Source organism: Echiichthys vipera, assembly GCF_963691815.1.
Source record: "Echiichthys vipera genome assembly, chromosome: 7".
NCBI classification, from domain to species: domain Eukaryota; kingdom Metazoa; phylum Chordata; class Actinopteri; order Perciformes; family Trachinidae; genus Echiichthys; species Echiichthys vipera.
In genome coordinates this window covers 23,311,996-23,330,950 of record NC_139832.1, presented here as the reverse complement: position 1 = coordinate 23,330,950, position 18,955 = coordinate 23,311,996, and the positions used below count along the sequence as shown (strand labels likewise).

At 39.3% G+C, this 18,955-nt stretch overlaps 1 protein-coding gene across 1 annotated transcript; it reads left to right on the top strand.

Moving 5' to 3' along the window:
* LOC310949413 (CD44 antigen-like) lies at positions 1-14,370 on the top strand. Its single transcript, XM_083916872.1, has 8 exons — positions 1-325; positions 9,348-9,513; positions 10,243-10,385; positions 10,539-10,598; positions 11,147-11,536; positions 12,468-12,557; positions 12,732-12,810; positions 13,002-14,370. Exons 1-8 carry the CDS (start codon positions 259-261, stop codon positions 13,213-13,215), a joined length of 1,209 nt encoding a protein of 402 aa, XP_083772998.1. The 5' UTR covers positions 1-258; the 3' UTR covers positions 13,216-14,370.
* The last annotated feature ends 4,585 nt before the right edge of the window (positions 14,371-18,955 follow it).

Below are 18,955 nucleotides of genomic sequence, written 5' to 3'. Positions count from 1 at the left end.
TCTCCGTCTTTCTGGCAGAGAATAGAAAAGTTGGGGCAAAGTCTGAGTCAGCTCCAGCAGCTACCAGACACTCACAGTAACTCCCTCCACAGTGACAGGTTTCTTCTGTCTCTCGTTTTTTTTTTAACCACTCTCTCTCTTTCACACACATATACACACAAACACTCCCGTCACTCCTGGCAGAAGCAAGACAGGATCACAGTTACACACCTTTATTCCTTGCTACTCACCCAGTCATCGCCAGACGCTTTGCCCAGGATGTGGACGCTTCTCTTGGGGGTCACCTTTGGATTACTGGCCTCCTCCAGGTCTGAACAACTTCAAGGTGAGGGGACTATGCCTTCGCCCAGTGGATGGCTCTTTGTTTGGGGATTCTTTTTTTTTTAAACCTTATTCTGTCTGAATTGTGCCTGACTGACTGGCAGTCAACATTTCTTTGTTTTCAGATGTTAGGACCAGACTGTATTGTTTATTTTGAGGCTTGTTTGAGAGGGAATTTGAGTGAGCATTCATGTAGAGAGAAGACAGTGAAAGAAAGAGGCTTTGCTCTGCTGCTGCTGCTGCTGCTGCTTGTAGAATGGATCACTGGATGCCGGCAAGAGAGCGTGCTACACCAGCACAGACAGGCTTACGTCTGGCAGTCTGAGACTCCTGACAGACACAAAAGGAGACAGTTGCTCTTGCTCACCCTCTGTCGCGCACATATTTACACGCTGTGAAGTGAACCTTATTTATCAGGGCTTTGGATGATCAGTGGAGTTTGTAAAAGCAGTCCTTTTCAAGTAGAAGCAGAAATAGAGAGTGTTTTTCCCTTCTTTGCTGTGCTGATACAGCTGGAGTCTGTGCTGCCACGCTTAATGCTTTATTCTCTCACACAAAGGCTGTTCAGTAATCGCTCTAGAATTTCCCCAGTCAATGTCTCCCTCTTTTCCCTTTGTCTCTCTTGCTCACATGTGTTTCTCGTGTCAGGTTTTTGATTGGATTTGTTGCTCGGAGCAATATATCTCTTGAGGTGGAGTTTGTACGGAATCAAACAGGTCTGGGTTCATCTGTTTTTTCCCCCCTGAGGAGGTGGTGGTGGGGTTGTTCACAAAGACTCCCTCTGGCACTGCGCCAAAGAACAATCAGTATCAAGCTATCAATCTGACCTGTATTAAAAGGCAAATAAGAGACAGCCTAAACAGGGTCTATGTGTACTGTATGTAGGAAGAGGAAAGGGGATGGAGCCACTCCCCCAACTCCTTGCCTTGTGATTCAACCCACTTTATGGCACCTTTTGTGCTGAGGAGTTGTGAACGTTTGTGTATGTATGTATTTCTTTGTTTGAGTGTTGAGAGTAAGTGGTGTCTGGCTAGAAGTGCCCTACGATGGTTACATCTCATTCTGGTCCAGACATTTTTTTTTAACCTTAAACCTATGGCTATGTTTGCCTGATGTCTGAAGATCATCATTAAGAGCAGAACTCATGCATTGTGGCCTGGCCAGTTGAACAAGATGAGATTTACGGGGAGTTTTTATGATGCTGACTATATACCAACCAATCTGGGAACTAGTATCTCTACTACAGTAGTGACAAAACTGCCCTCAAGGTATTCAAATGATGTACTGTATGACCTCTGCAAGGAGTGTAATAAAAAACAAATCTAGAACTAGATCTAATGACTCAAATGTATGACTGCACTTCAATAATTCAGTGGCTCATGAGGCTGTAACGAGTTATATTATCTGTGAGGATCTTCCAAATTTGATCATTTGTCCATTTCTTGTCTCAAGCACCAAGTGAGAGATTCTGATTAACATATGCAGAGCTTATAACACATCCAAACTCTAACTTTATCTGATGTGTAAGCTTTGTGCTCTTGTATCTTTTGGGTTTCCTTAATAGATAGCAAGTGCAGATTGTCGACTGCACTTTTCCGCTGAGATAACAGACTGACCGTAATTCTTGCTTCATGTATGCAGAGGATTAGTCTCTTTCTCTCTCATACACACACACACACACATTTAAATGCATTTATTCGGGCCAACCTGACTGCTGGACTTCCTGCAAATGTTACCGTATTTGTCTCCTTGGCGTAACGACCCCTCCTGCATAAACCCATGTCATGTTTCAAGGTGAGGGGTGGTCAGGGGCCCTGACAAAGAGGGCTTGTGCCTGTACAGGCTCTGAGTACCATCTTCTGCCAACTGTGACTCTCAGACACGTGTTTGCCTTCTCTAGCAATGCACCCTCTGAAAAAATCAACAACCCTGAAGCCGAATGGCGCTGTCGCAATATCATTTATAACTGGTCTCCTAGCTCTTTTAATCTTCTCTTCTTTACCCAGTGCCTTTGACACTGATTGAACTGGTCTTTAATGATGCAGAAGTCAACATATTCCAGGTCTCTCTCTCTCTTTTGTGCTGTTATACCTTTTACTTACTTTTTAAAACATTTTTGTGACTTTAAGTGTTTCTAAAAACACTCCCCCTGTCTGCTTTCCCTCCTCATATTCTGTACACTAAAGTCTTTGTGTCCATGGGAAAACTGCTCAGGAAGGGCTCTGTAATGTATTTCCAATCGTCATGCATAACAGCAGATTATACTTGAGAAAAAATGAAGAGGTTCCTTATTCTTGTTTTTCAAACGAGACACTGTATAGGCTAAATGTAATAGATATAAACAACTGTTGCTTTAGAGGAATAGTTTGACATTTTGGGAAATAAAGTAATTTGCTTTCATTCCGAGAATTAGATGAAAAGATCGATACCACTTGCGTGCCGGTATGTTAAATGTGGAGAGAGAACTAGGGGGAGGTTAGCTTAGCTTAAGCATAAAGACTGGAAGCAGAGTTTAACAGCTAACTTGGCAATTCTTAAGTGTCCTTTTTACATTTCTGCTTGTGTATGGATTAAACAAACAACATGTAGTTAGTGTCAGATGTGCTGTTTAGTGTAATTTCTAACTTCGGAGAGAGCTAGAGTAGATGTTTGCCCCTGTTTACAGTCTTTGTGCTAAGCTAGGTTAACTGCTAACAAATGTTTTGGCGCTCCCCAAAGAGGTTTTAGTGCCAAAGGAAAATCACCAGCACCAAAATGATTTGAAAAGAACTGAGCATAAAAATAGTAATTCAAATAATTTCCAAATGCACCCAGACCGGACCTACAAATGGTGATGAAAATACAAGAGGCTACAGTTTATGGCTGGACCAGGTAAAAGTGCAAGTAGTTCGCTTTCCAGGGTAGCGACAGTGGCAACAGTGTGGCAGGCCTCGGTCGCATTGCCCACGACACAAGCTGTGGTTTGCTTCACCTCTCTAGGTCAGCTATAAGGTTTTTAAAATTAAAACAAACCAACAATAACGCAGGTGAGAAACAAACAAAACAATCTTACAAGGTGAAGCTAGCGCTAATAATTCATAAGTTTACCGTCAAGCTATCCAGCTCTTTCGGCTGTTTAGCCACGTTAGCCGCCTCTTCCTCCCCTGGCATCCTTACGTAGCTAGCAGAACAGTAGGCTAACTTCCCCTTTCGCAATGCCACAACCCTCTTCCTCAAACTCACTTCCCTCCCCCACTTCTAATATTGAATTTTATTTATTTATTTAACCAGTCTTGCTATAGCATAATAGACATATTTATTCATTAAATGGTGAGAAATAACTAGAAAATGCTTTTTTCTGACATATCTGGTAACACAGTCTCTTTGCCTTTAGGTGTAGGCTATTGTACATACACAGATCATGTTTACAGTCATGAGCAATAGCCCATTAGGCCTAATTAAAACCCTTGCATAAAGAATAGGCTAACAGATATCATAGTTTAAAACATAATAATGCTAACAAAAATAGCAAAAAATACTTCTGCATAGGAATGTTTTAAAGTGTGTAATTTCCACTAAAGTCTCCTTTGTCCTCAAACACGAGGTCAAATTTCTTATCACACAACATCTAAATAAAGAGTCATCAAAACCTTCTTTTTGATTAAGAGGAGAGGTTTAAAGTTAACGCTTTATATAATGGGCGGAGGTGTCAGACAGAAGGTGAGAAATGAATAGAGAGAACATCGCAAAGCAAAAAAGTCCTTATCGTGACCTTCAGATAATGTTGTGTGTTTGTGGTTGGTTGTGTGTGTGGGGGGGTTGTGTTTGTGTGTGCGTGTGTGTGTGTGTGTGTGTGTGTGTGTGTGTGTGTGTGTGTGTGTGTGTGTGTGTGTGTGTGTGTGTGTGTGTGTGTGTGTGTGTGTGTGTGTGTGTGTGTGTGTGTGTGTGTGTGTGTGTGTGTGTGTGCATGCACAAACATATTCGCACCATATCTCATGTTTCACCTGTCCTTATGGCCCGGTGGACCTTTGTTGTGACCAGTGGAGGGAAAGACGCGCCAGCTGACAGGGCAACATCACTCAAGTGTGACAATGCAGGACTGTGGGAGTGATGGTGCCAATGCCTCTCCCAACCAGCCAATGAACTATGGCTTAAAGGATTTTACAGTAGTAGTGGGGCATATACACTAGACTCACTGTTCAAGCATGGGATTCCCGCACGATATTATGAGAAACTTTAATGTGCACATTTTCAGAAAGGTGTATCTGAGAAAGATGAGGAAAGACAAAAATGCAGATAAGAGGTTAATAAATAAGGTATTAATCTTGACATCAAGACGCAAGGCTATAATAGTTGACTTGCTGTTCTCCATGCCGTGTCATGGCAGTACAAATGTTATGACTCAAGAACTGATTTGTCAACATTCATGTGTGTGTGCATCTGTGATCTACCTGTGTTTGCCCACCTGGGTGTACAACATGGGATAATGTGTATTTTATTGCTGGCATAGAAAAGACAAACAGAGGATAATGAGAGAAAACAAGAGAAGATGGGGAGAGAGAATGGTGGGAGAGAAAGTGAACTGAGAGTGGAGAGTCAGGCTTGTCTATTACTTCTAGAGAACTAGAGATTTGGCAAGATGCTGCGTGAAAGCTCCCTTTTCTCTCAGGTTATGTGCAGCCAGAATTTGCAGTATCCTTGGTTTCAACTCTATTAGGTGACAATGGAGCTTTTGGTAGAGTCAGCGCCTTGGCATAGCATGCTTCTAAACTGTGCAAAGACACCCATGACTGTTCCCTCTGCATACTAATGATTGTGCCTCAGATTCATGTCAGCTTCCTTTTCAGATCACTGTTGGTAGCTGTGCTCTCTTTGATCTTTCTGGGCAGGTTTGCAAGGCCCTGTTGTTTTGATTTTCACCCCTCTACTTTCAGGGACACTGTGCCATGTGGCAGCATGTGTTGAGGTTCTTTCCCTTTGTTTCACTGTGTGTGTGTGTGTGTGTGTGTGTGTGTGTGTGTGTGTGTGTGTGTGTGTGTGTGTGTGTGTGTGTGTGTGTGTGTGTGTGTGTGTGTGTGTGTGTGTGTGTGTGTGTGTGTGTGTGTGTGTGTGTGTGTGTGTGTGTGTTTGTGTGTGAGAGAGAGAGAGGTAGAAAGAGGGAGATAGAGAAGCAAACAACTGGAACTGTCAATAAAAGGGTTGGGGCCAACTTTTGTCATCCAGCTGCCGCTAACAACAGAGAGCTCAACTTCCTGCTGCTGCTTGTGTTCTGTTTACTCATAACAGCCAGTGGAAAAATGATCATATGTAGTCTTTGAAAAGTCAGCTTTGTTTAAACGTTGAAGCATATCTAGCTGCTCTAGCTAGGATATACGTATCTGTAATTGGGACAAATTTAATTTTAATTCAGGCACAACCCATTTATTGTCTTATGTCATCTAAATATTTTGGCATTTCATGCTTCCTAAGAAATCTGTAGTTACATTTGCCCGCTTGACAGAGCATCCCACTCCCCCACCCCCTTTGCTGAGGCTATAGCTAAACAATTTGTCATTGTAGAGCATGTGATTACTATGTGAGCACATACCGTGCAATGTAATGTAATCCAAACAACTACAAAAGAAACCACTGATTTAATTGATTTAATTTACAGTATATCTGAAGCCGCTTCAATAAAGCCTCACAAATGTAGCATATCGCAGGACAATTGTATAAGGCTACATGGTATTGTAAAGGCATTGTTCTCTGCTCTGTTGTCTATTAATGTGTTGGGAAGTAGTTATATTATTATGAGGGCGCAGGATTGAAGTTTTAAATGCAGCTTTAAAAAAGGGGGGAAACGATTTGTTCTACTACTTTTCTTCTTCTTCTAAATATATTTTCTGTTTGACCCTTAAACTATGTGCAACAATCGTCCAGGTGAGAAACCATAGGGCTCTATATCTTTAGTTTCAGTCTTGTGGAGAACTTCTGATACATTCCTTTCAAATCCCAACCACTACAACTACTGCCGTTAGTTGTGCTGTCTACTGGTCTTCCAGGAGACATGTGAATCTATGAGATGAAATAAGTTGGCAAGGTAGTTACTTCTTGTATTCAAAACCTATGTAGGTTTCCTGTTCACCAGGTGTCACCGCAAGAAGCTCAGCCATCAAAAACATTGCTATATTGTTTGCTGCTTAGCTGTTCAAGGCGGGTGATCTGTGACATCACCTGTTTCCATGGTAGCACATTTAAAACAAGCAACAAACAGTGCAGATATTGTCCTCAAAGCAATTTCAGTCAAAAGCAACTGGACTTGGTCATAAATAACCAAGTCTAGTTGCTTTTGACTGAAATTGCTTTGAGGATAACGATGACCTGGACAAATGAGAACATTCACAGGCTTAGTGCAGATATTGGTTTCTTCTGTGTTGTTTGCGGTAAAGGATCTGGTTTTTGCTTTCGCTTAAGCAAATGATTGGGGTTTTTTTGCACTGGAATTTGTTGCTGCTCTTTAGTCAGAATGATCTGTTGATGTGATATGATTTATATGATTTGTTAATATGTTTTTTGTTGGAAGTCATTCTGAAATAAACTTCAAACTTCAACGCCTCCACAGAACGAACCCATCACCCTCCTAATCAAATGTTCAGTATTTGATAATACATTTTATGTGGCAATAAGATGCTTTTCAAAGTAGCTTTCAGTATACTCCCACAGAAATGATCATGCACCATGCATCTATGTGGGACCATGCAAAGATCAAAACATGTGAATAAAGTCACAGGTAAACATTCACCATGCGGGATGTGTGTCCCACAGTGCAAGACTCTTCCCAGGTGGCTTCTCTCTCTTTCATTCTCAATGCAAATGATCACCTGCTCATATCAGGGAAATCCCCAGGTGTTTAAACTGTCAAACCGGTTCCTGGCCAACTCCAACATCACATTATTTTTTTAATGGACATATGGGTATTTGAAAGTGACCTACATGTGTAGACATACACATGTAGTTCATCTGCTAATTTTTTTTAGGCCTAGTTTGCATTTTGTTTTAATTTCAACAAGTGGAAGTCATTTCCCCGACGTTCCTTCTTTAGTTAAGCAAACTTAAGCAAATAGGCCGAGCATCACAGAGACACAGACAGACCGTGCACCACTCTCACTGCAATGCTTGGTGGCATTTTGTTTGGGCTAAATCTTTTCAGAAAGAGGTCAGTTAGTATCGTAGGGCAGGGGTGTTTCTAGGGGGTGGCCAGGGGTTGCACAGGCCAGGTGCCAACCCAGTAAGAGAGCCAGGGGACCGCCGTTGATCGATCTTGGCCAGCATTACTGTCTGTAAGAGGAAGTTAGGCTTGATGAAGTGAAGAAGGGACTGAATAATGCTCCAAAGTTAGGAAAAAATACATGGCCATTTTTAAAGGGTTAACTCAAGATATCTGCATTAAAATGGGTTCTTCATGAGTCTCCCCTTTACAGCCAGACAAAAACCTACTTAATGCCAATCCCATGCAGTTTGGGGCAAGAACAAGACAAAAAATGTGTTGTTTTTTTCCTTGAGGGTGAGTGTATTTTGGAGGGATTTTTGGCCATTTTTATCAATTCTCAGGTCATAAAAAATGGGTTAATTTTGCACCCCCTCTCTAAGGGTCAAAGTGGATATGAGTAATGGAGAAAGAAATGCCACTCCTGCATAAGTTGGAGCCCCACTTGGGCCACCCCAATAAACAAAGTCTGGAAATGCCCCTGGTGGAAAGTAGTGAAACTTTTTCTTGTGATGACATGATTGAGCACTTTGTTTTGAACATAAAAGACTTAACAAGACCTGGGGGCTAAGCGCTATATATGCTGCTTGTCTCGTGATGCATCTGTGCTTCTCTTTCAGAGAACTAATCTAAACAAAGAAGTTGTCTCATGACTTGACACTTGAATAATGACGCAAAAGACACCACGCGTGTATTAATCAAGATTTTACCATTTATTTTAAGCATTTAAGCACGCACAGTGTCTTATAGAACTATCAGAAAGAGTTTTCTCTGTCAGGAAATCCTACATAAATCAAAAGCAAATAATAAATTCATAGGATGTAGCCCACAGCATCTGGATCCTGTAGCCTTAAGGCTATGCTTCTCTCACTTTCTGTTTGTTATACATGTGGTTTGATCTATTAAGTTCTGAAGACAAGCAACGTTAAATGCGATGTTGATGTTACATGTTACAAAAAAAAATGTCATTTTATTCACCTCAAGGGTTGGTAAATGTGAGAAAGTAAAATGAAAAGTCCTCTTATCCAAAAAGGTATTCAGACATTAAAAGAGCAAGCAAAGTGGGCATAGTTGAATAGACATAAGCAAGCAAATAATAGAAGGCATCTGTGGGCATTATTGAATAGATATAAACAAATAATAGATTTGTGAGATGGGCTATAGGTTTCCACTGCCTAGTTAGTCAGACAGGTCCTGAGTCTACATTTAAAATTCTTCAGAGAAGGGAACTGAGCTGCAATTTTATTAAAGCTGTTCCATATCTGAACCCCCATGTATCTAATTGAAAATTTACAGATCACAATGTGTAAGTATTTAGTTAGTAGATTGGTCCCACGGTAGCCATAGTCTAAATTCAAGATTTCAGACTGTGGATCCCTTTTAGTGGCAAGAATGTATTAAGACTTCAACGTCCCTGTTATGCTAATTTTCAGGTTCATATGTGTACTGTGGGTACTAAAACATTTTTACAAGCTTTAATTGTTAAAAAACAAATGCATGAAACACTCATTTTTAGCGCTTATCTCTTTAAGCCCCTCTCCAGAAAATGCCCAGTGTTCTGATTGGTCACTTTCTACCTATATATTGGATAGCTGTGACATCACAACCTGACAGTTTGTTTAAAAGCACAGTTTCTGAATACAGGCTGTGTGCATTTCTCGGTTGATTATATTTCAAGTGCTACAATAAAAAGAATATACCTGTGACCTGCGGGCTAGTCCCACTCGCATAATCAGTATCTAGATGGTGATAATCCTGTAAGACACTAAACCTGTGTTTTCTTCCTTCTCTGTTACTACAGTGAACTCCCGCAGCTGCAGCTATGCCGGGGTATTTCTGGCTCAAGGAGCAAGCCGTCACTCCTTGAATTTTAACATGGCTACAAAGGTGTGTGAGCAGATGGAGAGCATCATGGCGAGTCAAGAACAAATCCAAGAGGCCTATGATATGAACATGGAAACATGCAGGTAAAACCACAAGCCTGTTTAAATAAGTATTTTTAGTCATTATGACCATGAATTTCTTTTTCCTGAAGAGATTTTAATTTTTTTTTAATTCTTGTTAAACACAATGTACATTTTTAAGACATTAAAGAAGTACAGATTATTTATGATGAAACATTTATAGACCTGAAATTCTCAAGATCCTGCAACGACTCGAGCCCTTTCATATTTTTTAACATTTCACCTTCTGGATCTTCTTCAGTTCTCAAATGTCATAGGGAATATTTTTACTCATATCAGACGTGACATTTAAATCCCACAATTACACTTCAACTTTAAAGCACTAGGTCTCCATTGTTCCACTTCAAAAAGAGATGTAAAAACGGAAAAGAGGAAAAAAAGTCCTTTAGTTTTACAATACAGTTTATTCAAGATTTGTCACATGGTAGAAATCATGTAGTAAGAAAAGGAAACCATCTGATATCTGTTAATCAAGGTTTTTTTTTCTTCTTCTTTTTCTTCTTCTTCTTCTTCTTCTTCTTCTTCTTCTTCTTCTTCTTCTTCTTCTTCTTCTTCTTTTCTTCTCTCACTTCTCTGAGCAATGTGAATAACTTAGGTTTCCAAAATGATAGAATGTGTTAAACCATGGCTACTTGGAGACATATTGCATTCTGTAGTAACAAATGTCTCAAAATTAGCTACAAATTGTGTCAAAATATGTCTTCTGATAATAATATTGTTGTGACCATTCAGGAACGGCTGGACCAGCAATGGTAGCACTGCCATCCTCAGACACACGGAGCATGAAAACTGTGCAAAGAACATGACTGGTTTGATAACTAATTCAAATGTAGAGGTTGAAGACCTCTATGATGTCTACTGCTATAATGAAACAGGTGATTTTATCCACAAAACTTGATCAGTGCAGGCCACAGCTGTTACTCAAATTTCTCAAGTGTTATGTAAATTTACAGGCTGCATCGCATAGACCTGTTGTTATTTGCCTCTCCATGTTGGTAATGTCTACTTCTTGTTCCCCTCTGTGCCAGCTGAGCCTGAGAAGGACTGTAAGAAAGCCTTTTCAGTAAAAGGAGCTTCAAATGAACCAGGTAAGTACAATATACCCCCCCCCCCCCAATTGTAAAGATTTAAGCACCAATATAACCAAAGCTCAACAATGATCGATGTTTTAAAAAAAGTGTGATCTGTGTACATGCAGGATTTCCAGATTATAAAACTGTCTACTATATATAAAAACAAAAAGACCTCTTAGACATTACTTTGGTTGGATGGATCCCTTTGATTTGATTTTTTGACAAGACACTGTTCAAATACATGTTTATGGCTTCAACTATTTAATTCATATTATGCTGTAATTCTGAGTGTAAGATAGTGAGAAACTCAAAATCCATGTATGTGTGTTGCATTGCAATGTATTATCATTGTGACCTTAATGTTGTCATGATTCGATTAATTAAAATGTCAAAAGTAAAAACAAGTTTACAGAATTGAATATAATCAGGCTTTACAACACTTTAAATCATTTCCAGAAAGACACCACCATATTACCAGGAAATGGTAAATGTTGTACTAACACAACATATCAAAAGATATGTGTGACTGTAACCCTGCTTGACCCTCTCTATACTCCATTCAGGAACAACAGCAGAGGGCCTGGAAGAGACCGCTACGCAAACACCACCTGAGGATGTTTCTGGTAGTGACCCCACAGTAGCCCCTGGGGAAGATGCTCTTGGAGATGTGACCCTGTCAGCCACCACTACTGTGATAGAACTGAGTGTCGACGAGCCAGAAGCTTCTACGGAGGGCCCTCCTGTAGAAGAAAACCCCTATGGGGGAAGTGAGAACAGCAGTGCACTGTCCACTTTCAGTCCTGGAGAGTTTGACCAGCCCACTGGATCTGGGATGATGCCACCCGAGGAGGGACCAACGGCCCCTTTTGGAGTGCCAGAGGAACCACAAGCTCCCACTGAAAATAAACAGAAGGGAGAAATAGATCCTGACAGAGACGATGCCACAACAGAGTGTAAGAAATACACTGGCAAAAACAAACCAATACATAAGTACTACAAATTAAAGTACAAGTATTGTTGTGTATATGACCACAGATCAATAAAGTATTCAGGATTTGGGTGGAATAACAACATTATTTTATTACCTGACAGAATATATTATATTCCTGTATAATATCACCTCTTTCATGCTAAAAATGTTCTTATGGAGACTGTACCACAGAGAATGAGTGCTGATTCAGCTCTTTAGTCATTTTTGGATCGCATAATGCTGCACAGTTCCTGTAATTTGGTCTACACTGTGTACATCCAAAGATATAATCACAGAGAATGCAGATACTTGAGTTGACTTGTATTAAAAATGCTGGGGAAATTCTTAAAGGGCAGCACATCCTGGAATCAGATGCAACAGGTTGCAGGAGGCCTGAAGTAACTTTAAGAACACATGACGCCCCCTTGTGTTGAGGTTGAGGCTGTCGAGTGGATTTATTAAAGTGAATTTGCCTCCATGTCCCTAAGAAGAATTGCAATCAGTATACAACAAACACACCAAATGCACATGAGTGTCTATTGATGGTATAGTTCAATTTGCTGTGCAGGTAAACTCAAATCAAGTCAATGAATCTAAATAGTTTGATTTTCAGACAAATACCAGGGCCAGAAATTACATATATATACAGTTCACGTAAAGAGAAAAGCAACATATTATGTAGCTTGCGGTATCTGGTGCCTCAAAGCCTCCAGCCTCAAAAGGAGATGAAAACGTATATCCAATTTAAGGCAATTTAAAGTGAAAGATATCTACAGTGATACAGTCACAAATACATTTGAACATTTCATCTCGTTTTATGTTTTAAATAAACTTATTTCTGTGGGTACTGCTGTGTTTAATATAAATGTATCTGAGATGATGTAAATGTTTACCTTTTGTTTTGTTGAATGCAGCTCCACAACAAAAAGCTAATGGCCATGGACGGGTCCTGGGTCCTGCTGCTGTGCCTGACCCTGATCAACGGGAGGCCAGCGGTTCATGGAGTGAGCAGCCTGTTACTTAACATATACCTCACAACCCTGAAGTCTATAGTGTTTTCAATCAAATTAGACCTTTTTAGGAAAAGGACACTCCTATTTGGATCCAGTCTTTATTTCTTATTGATTCTTTTTGAGCTTTTCTGCTGTTGACTCATGGCTTGTTATTTCTCCCTCCAGACTGGCTGGTAATCATTTTAGTGATCGGGGCAGTTGCTGCTATTCTTTTCGTGTGTGCAGCTGTTGCCAAAAGAAAGAGGTAAAACTTTCATACAAATACAGTTGCCATATAAACTGTTTTAGACAAGCACACAAACATTACCCCCTGTTTCTCTGACTTACTGGGTGCAGTGATCAATAGTCAGTGTTCAAATTTTCACATATTTTGCTGCAGCCTGGGGGATGACAAAAGAGGAATAAATAAAAAACTGTCTGAATGTGCTCTTGCAGCTGGTGTGGCAAACAGCAGACCCTGATGATCACATCCAAAGATGGCGGTGAGGGGAACGGGGCTGCAGCATCAGCATCCAGCTCCCACGCCCAGGAAAGAGAACAGGAAATGGTGACCCTCATGAACAAGGAGAAGATCCAGGAAAACGGCAACACGGAGGAGTTCACTGTCATCACGCTAGAGGAGTCGCCAGATAAAGAACAGATGGCGTGAGAGAGAAGTGTAGATGCAGGCAGGAAAGAGTAGGTGAGAATAGGGAGGGATAGAGCAAGGAGACGATTGGGAGATTGGACGGGTGGGGGGCTGGGGCTTTACACGCTGGGGGTAAAAACTGCTCTGGTGGCCAGCACTGGAAGGTTATATGTGTGTGTTATTTAGAGAGATTGTCTAACTGAGGTACAAAGTTTTGTACTGGGTCTGAAGCTGGTGCCTTTCAGTGGGACGAGATCTTTCAAACCAACATGTGCAGCATTTTGTTTGTCTTGTGTGTGCCAGGTTAGCTAGGACCGAATGGCGGTCAAAGAGTGTCATGTATGGTTGAGTATCATGCATTGGTGCATAGCAGGGTGTGTGAATGTGTTTTGTGTCTTTGTGTTTGTAAGCTGTACGCTTTGTTGATGAGCAAATGGGTTTTTAAAGGGAGTGGGTGGTTAGGGTCTAATTTGATGACAAATTATTTTCTTAGAATAGAATTCTATTCTCATAGAATTGGTGGATTCTAAATTGTAGGGCCTTTCCGCCTAACTAGGAAATAATAAACCAACGGTGAGAACTGGATTATTTCATTTGTGATATTGCAGATAGAAAAACTAATTGTAAGCAAAACATCCCTTGATGTTTTCCATGTGTTTCATTTATTTGTTTTGTTTGCTTATTGTTGTAACTTTGTGTATATTTCAGACATTGCCTGTGGACTGGAAGTTTTTTCCATTTAAAGACAACTGGGGATGTCACTACCTTAATTTATGCATCTTTGATTCACTTTTTTCTCGGTCTCTGTATATAAAGTGTATGTTTTGGAAATGCCTTAGCAATAGCTGCCAGTGCTTTTTGTTGATTGGTAGAAAGGGGCTTTCACTTTTTAAATAAAGGAATGTGTCATTTTTTGAGAGTTATTTAATTAGAAAACAGTACCTTCGAGGTAAACGACTGTGAACGGATGTTGTATGAATCAACCTGATGTATAGCATCCAAAACTGTGCAACTGATGCACCATTGAAATAAGTTAATATGGTATACATTTATATTAGGTTGGGAATATCATTTTATGACGTCCCTAATGTTATCCTGAGGATACGTAGAGCGTTAAAGATGATGTATACATATTATATACACAGTGTGTACACTGATTAAGCGAAAAAAAAAGAATTGGATAAATTAATAATTTTTTGAATGCAAGATTTAAGCTCAACCATGACCATGGGTGACAGCGGCCTAGCTTTAGATGCTAAACTACGTGGCACATATGATAATAGGGGTGGGGGGCTGGGCATGTGCTGTAAACACATTGCAATGGGAAGGTTTCTTCATGAGAAAGGGTCTCCGACAGTGTGCTCGCTCCTGAGGGGGAGGGGCGTGATGAATGAATCTTGTGTGCTTATCCAGGCCTCAATGTGCCAGTCTCTGTACATCTGACACACATAAACAAAATGCTGCAGTTTTTCTACTGACCTTCTCATTGGTGAAATATATCATACATTGTGTCGTATCAATATTATTCAAGGTGTGACAGCTTATTCGTCTGCAAACAGTTGCTGTTTTTTGTTTCTGACTTGTTCCACTTTTCCTGCTTTCGCTCTTATTATTCATTTTGAGGAGAAGTAGCTAATGTACTAGTGTAGGCAGGTTTTATGGCGAATTAACAAAAGATGTCGCTGAAAACATTTGTAAAGTCATGAACAAAAATAAATGTGTATCGAAAGAGATGTGCAGGAATGTGGTGTGTTCATTGAGTGACTACTCACAAAAGGGAGCAAGTGAATGGCATGACAGTAGCATGCAAATGGTTACATTGCCCCTGCATTAGAGGAAATGAGGTTTCCATGGCACCAGGGGCGGGATGTGAGAACATGTTAACGCAGGGAACAAAGACTGAGATAAAGAGAGCCATTTTGAAAGATATGAATGGCATCTTTGCATATGGTATTAAACTGCATGTAGAGTCAAGCTGTCCTCACTGACAAACACTGAAAAGAGCACGATTTATGTAGTCAATTGTTCTGATCTTGTGAAAAACAACATGCATTATCTTTGATAAAATTAACATTAGCTTTTTTTGTTGTTTCTTTTCATTTTTCCAGGTACTATGAGTAATTAAAATAATGCTTGGCAAGTGCATACACAAATATTTTTAAACTTTTTCACTCTTAGATATTGTTGTTGCCAAATTGGATATCCCAAAGAGGAAATCACTTCCTATGGTAGTGGTATCCTGCAGTGTCATTATAAATCATTTCCCATTCAATCTCTGACCTTATAATGAATTATTTTTCTCTATGTTTACATCATGGATCTGAGTGGAACAGGTCTTGTATGGTCTGATTGACAGCATACTGTCAATTTTCAGCTCTATTTTTCTTAGGCATGTTCATCATCTTTAAAATGGTCGATGATTATTCATTCCTTTAGAGCCTCATGATAGATTGTAAATTATACGGCAGTCTGGAGATTCTTAATGTAAAAATAGCCAATAAACATTTCATTGTCAATTCCAACGTATGTAGCCCTACCATAGTAATCAAAATACTTATAAATAACATTTGCTTGTGTTCTTATATGCAGCTTTCAATGCATTTAGGCATGCTTTGAATAATACATTAGACTAGATCGCTCTGACTGTCATTAAACCAACTGAATTAATTTTTTTTTTTAATTCCTTCCTTCCTGTGTGAGAGTGAGAGATGGTTATGTGACAAGATGTAACACATTCACAGTCAAAAAGCCAATATTTAGTTATGAATCAACATTTATTAGTTATATTTGTATATGTACACCAAAGGTACAACACTTATTGATATGTAGAAACAGATTGTTTTATGTATACCATAGACCGTGGAAAGAATTCTTGTATTTTTTTGTCTTTTTTTTCAATAGTGTATCTCCCCCACACATACGCTCTGCCTTTTACATCAAAATTACAACAACTTTACAAAGAGGGAAGGCCTAGAAATGTAAGATCAGGAAAGCACATTGTAGGCAGGAGTGAGACAGGTTATCAGCTTTGTTTAAGAGTTTCTTCAAAAAGACACACTGCAGTAGAAAAGGACAAGCTTGAAGGTAAACTGGTTATTTATTCATTTTTTGAAAATACTGTGTCGGTCAATTTCCATTTCATCAGTACCATTTAACTCAGAAATTTCCGGCATATAGTTTCTGTGTAGAAAGCAAAATAAAGGCAAGTTTGAGTAAAGGCAGTTTACCAAGTGGGATTTCTATAATCCTCCATGATGTTGATGACACGTCAGAGGTCAACTATGTGAAGATGTGGCATGTAGTAACACAGAATCTAGAAGATCTAGATATCCATGTCTTGTAGCTTTAAATGCACCAGGTGAACAAAGATGCCTGAGTCTAAAGCCAGGTTTCTTTATTGAAAAGACAAAACGGTTCAAATGAGTCACCTGAGGAATGTTGCATTCTAATACTGTATTCGGCATCTGAATGCATCTAATGGTGTTTGTTCTTTCACTCAAATCAACTACTAGGCTGTGTTTGATTCGACACTCTGTCCTACATACAGGGCAAATTTGACCTTTTCTTGTATGTGTCTCTCTTTTCAGCAACCTTTATCACGGTAATTCCCACCCAAATATGTCTCATGTTGGCCCCCGTTCTTCAAACTAAAAACTTGCCCTCGCTCTCTTACTCTTTCTTTTGCACTCTTTCTTTCTCTTCATCATGCAAACAGCGTTTGCTTCAGGGTCATTGTAATTTCCAGGAAATTCTGCATCGCCACTGAACAGAACAATTATATATTTATTTATGTACAATGAAAATGAATGCTCACACTGCTTATATCATCATGGAACAGACATTCAAAACGCTTACATTAGATTAAAAAAAAGATATTTATATATTGGTGTGTGACAGGTAAGTAAAACAACTACTTAACAGCTATTAGAGAATAAAAAAACAATCAATTTATTACACAATTTCCTCTCTATACATTTTCGTCTAATCTAATTTTACTCAGGACATAGATGATATATTTTTTCTAGAGGATTACATTAAAAATGCCACAGCAATGAAACTATATTCCTATATACCATTTCAACGCCCCCCACCCCCCCAAAGAAAACAAAAGAAACAAAAAAAAAAAACATCTGTTACCTACAATATATACACAAAGTGCAAGGAGGCACTTCAAAATATCATGCTTTTAAGATAGTGGTGCAAAAAAAAAAAAAAAAATCATCATTTTATTTTATTCATGCTTCTAAAACTGTGAGTTTGAACATAATTCTGGTCCAATACTCAATCCCCATCGATTTCTTTTGTTTTCCTGAAGGTCAAAGGCTCAAAGGGCCTGTTGGGGTGTCAGTGTTGGGCTCTGCAGCCCACTGATTAGAATTACAAATGTTAGTGACCTTTGAGGTTTAAGAATGCTTGTGTGTTTATATATATATATGCATATGAAAAAAACGGTGTATGTGTATGTGTGCATGCTTGTTTTTATTGTGTATTGTGTGTGCGGCAGAACACCAAGCGCGCTCTATGTTTTATGAAAGCAAACTTCGGTTAGCCAAGCTTTAAAAAAAACAAAAACAAGGTGAAAGACCTCTTCAGATAGTGTGTTTCAGGAACAAAAGGACAGAGTGCTGTGCTAAGTGTTTTGTTATGTTTCCTAGTGTTACTTTAGTTGGCATTTGTTTGAAGTGAACATCTTCAAATGAAAAGAAACAAGACAGGAAAGAAGGACACATTACTGATAAAGAAAATCAAACCCACAACCACATCGCAGAAGCCTCAACTCTCATTTAAACAGGCCAAAAAAGAATTAAGGTCTACTTAAGCCATTTGGTTCTATGACAGGAATATCTTCTTATTACCTGATAGTTGACAACATTCTGACATAATAGACGTGAAGTGTCCATTGTTCTAGTCTGAGTTTCCTAAAATGACACACAGCTGCAGCATCTAGGGTTTGTAGAAACAGTCTTGAGCTCTGGAGGCTAAACTGCATTACTGTTTACCTGTTTTAGGTCTAGCTAAACAGGGAGTTGGCAAACCTCCCAGAAGAGTGTTGTATCAATGATCTGTCTTTATTTGTGCAAGCCCAGAATCCATCATACAGCTGGGCACTGAACTACTTTTTCTTCCATTGTGTACTCAGTCAGTAATAACCGTCTGTGCTTTCAAATAGTACACAAGTCGAGGATCATTCAACCACTGGAATGTTGTCTGAAATATGTGTGTGCATACATGTGTGCTTCCTGTGTGTGCTTCCTGTGTGTGCTATGAAACTTCACTCCTTAGCATATTATCATATTAGGTCTTTGCAGTAACTGTCACCATTTTCATAGTCAACACTTTAAAGTTGTACAGTTAAGAGGCCATTTTTTTTTAAGCTCTATAGTGAGCAAGTAAACATTTTTAGATTTACTTTCCTCGTAAAAGAGTAAACATACCGACTGAGTATCTTTTGTTGTCCTTTATTATGATTTATTTACATTTAAACGTGGAAAATAATCAGTGTTGAAATGAAACGACATGTGTATGACTTCGATTATGCCAATGACTGAAAATTATCCTCATTGGCTTGACTTGTGCTCTATCACTCTGTTTGTGCTCTATGTAATCTCTTTTTTGTGCTACAAATGATTCAGATATGGCAATTTTTCGTTATTGTTTGTTTTTTTACAATAATAATTTTGGTGCTAATGTTCCTTTAATGTCATTGGCATCACAACGTTTTTTTGAAGGGGCAGGGGTACAAAGTTTCATATTTAGGGCA

Bases quoted from the DNA above. Each gene is read 5' to 3' on its own strand.
- LOC310949413 (XM_083916872.1), top strand. From the start codon at position 259: ATGTGGACGCTTCTCTTGGGGGTCACCTTTGGATTACTGGCCTCCTCC. The intron at 9,514-10,242 runs GTAAAACCACAA...GTGACCATTCAG, and splicing joins ATGAACATGGAAACATGCAG to GAACGGCTGGACCAGCAATG. The intron at 10,386-10,538 runs GTGATTTTATCC...CCTCTGTGCCAG, and splicing joins CTACTGCTATAATGAAACAG to CTGAGCCTGAGAAGGACTGT.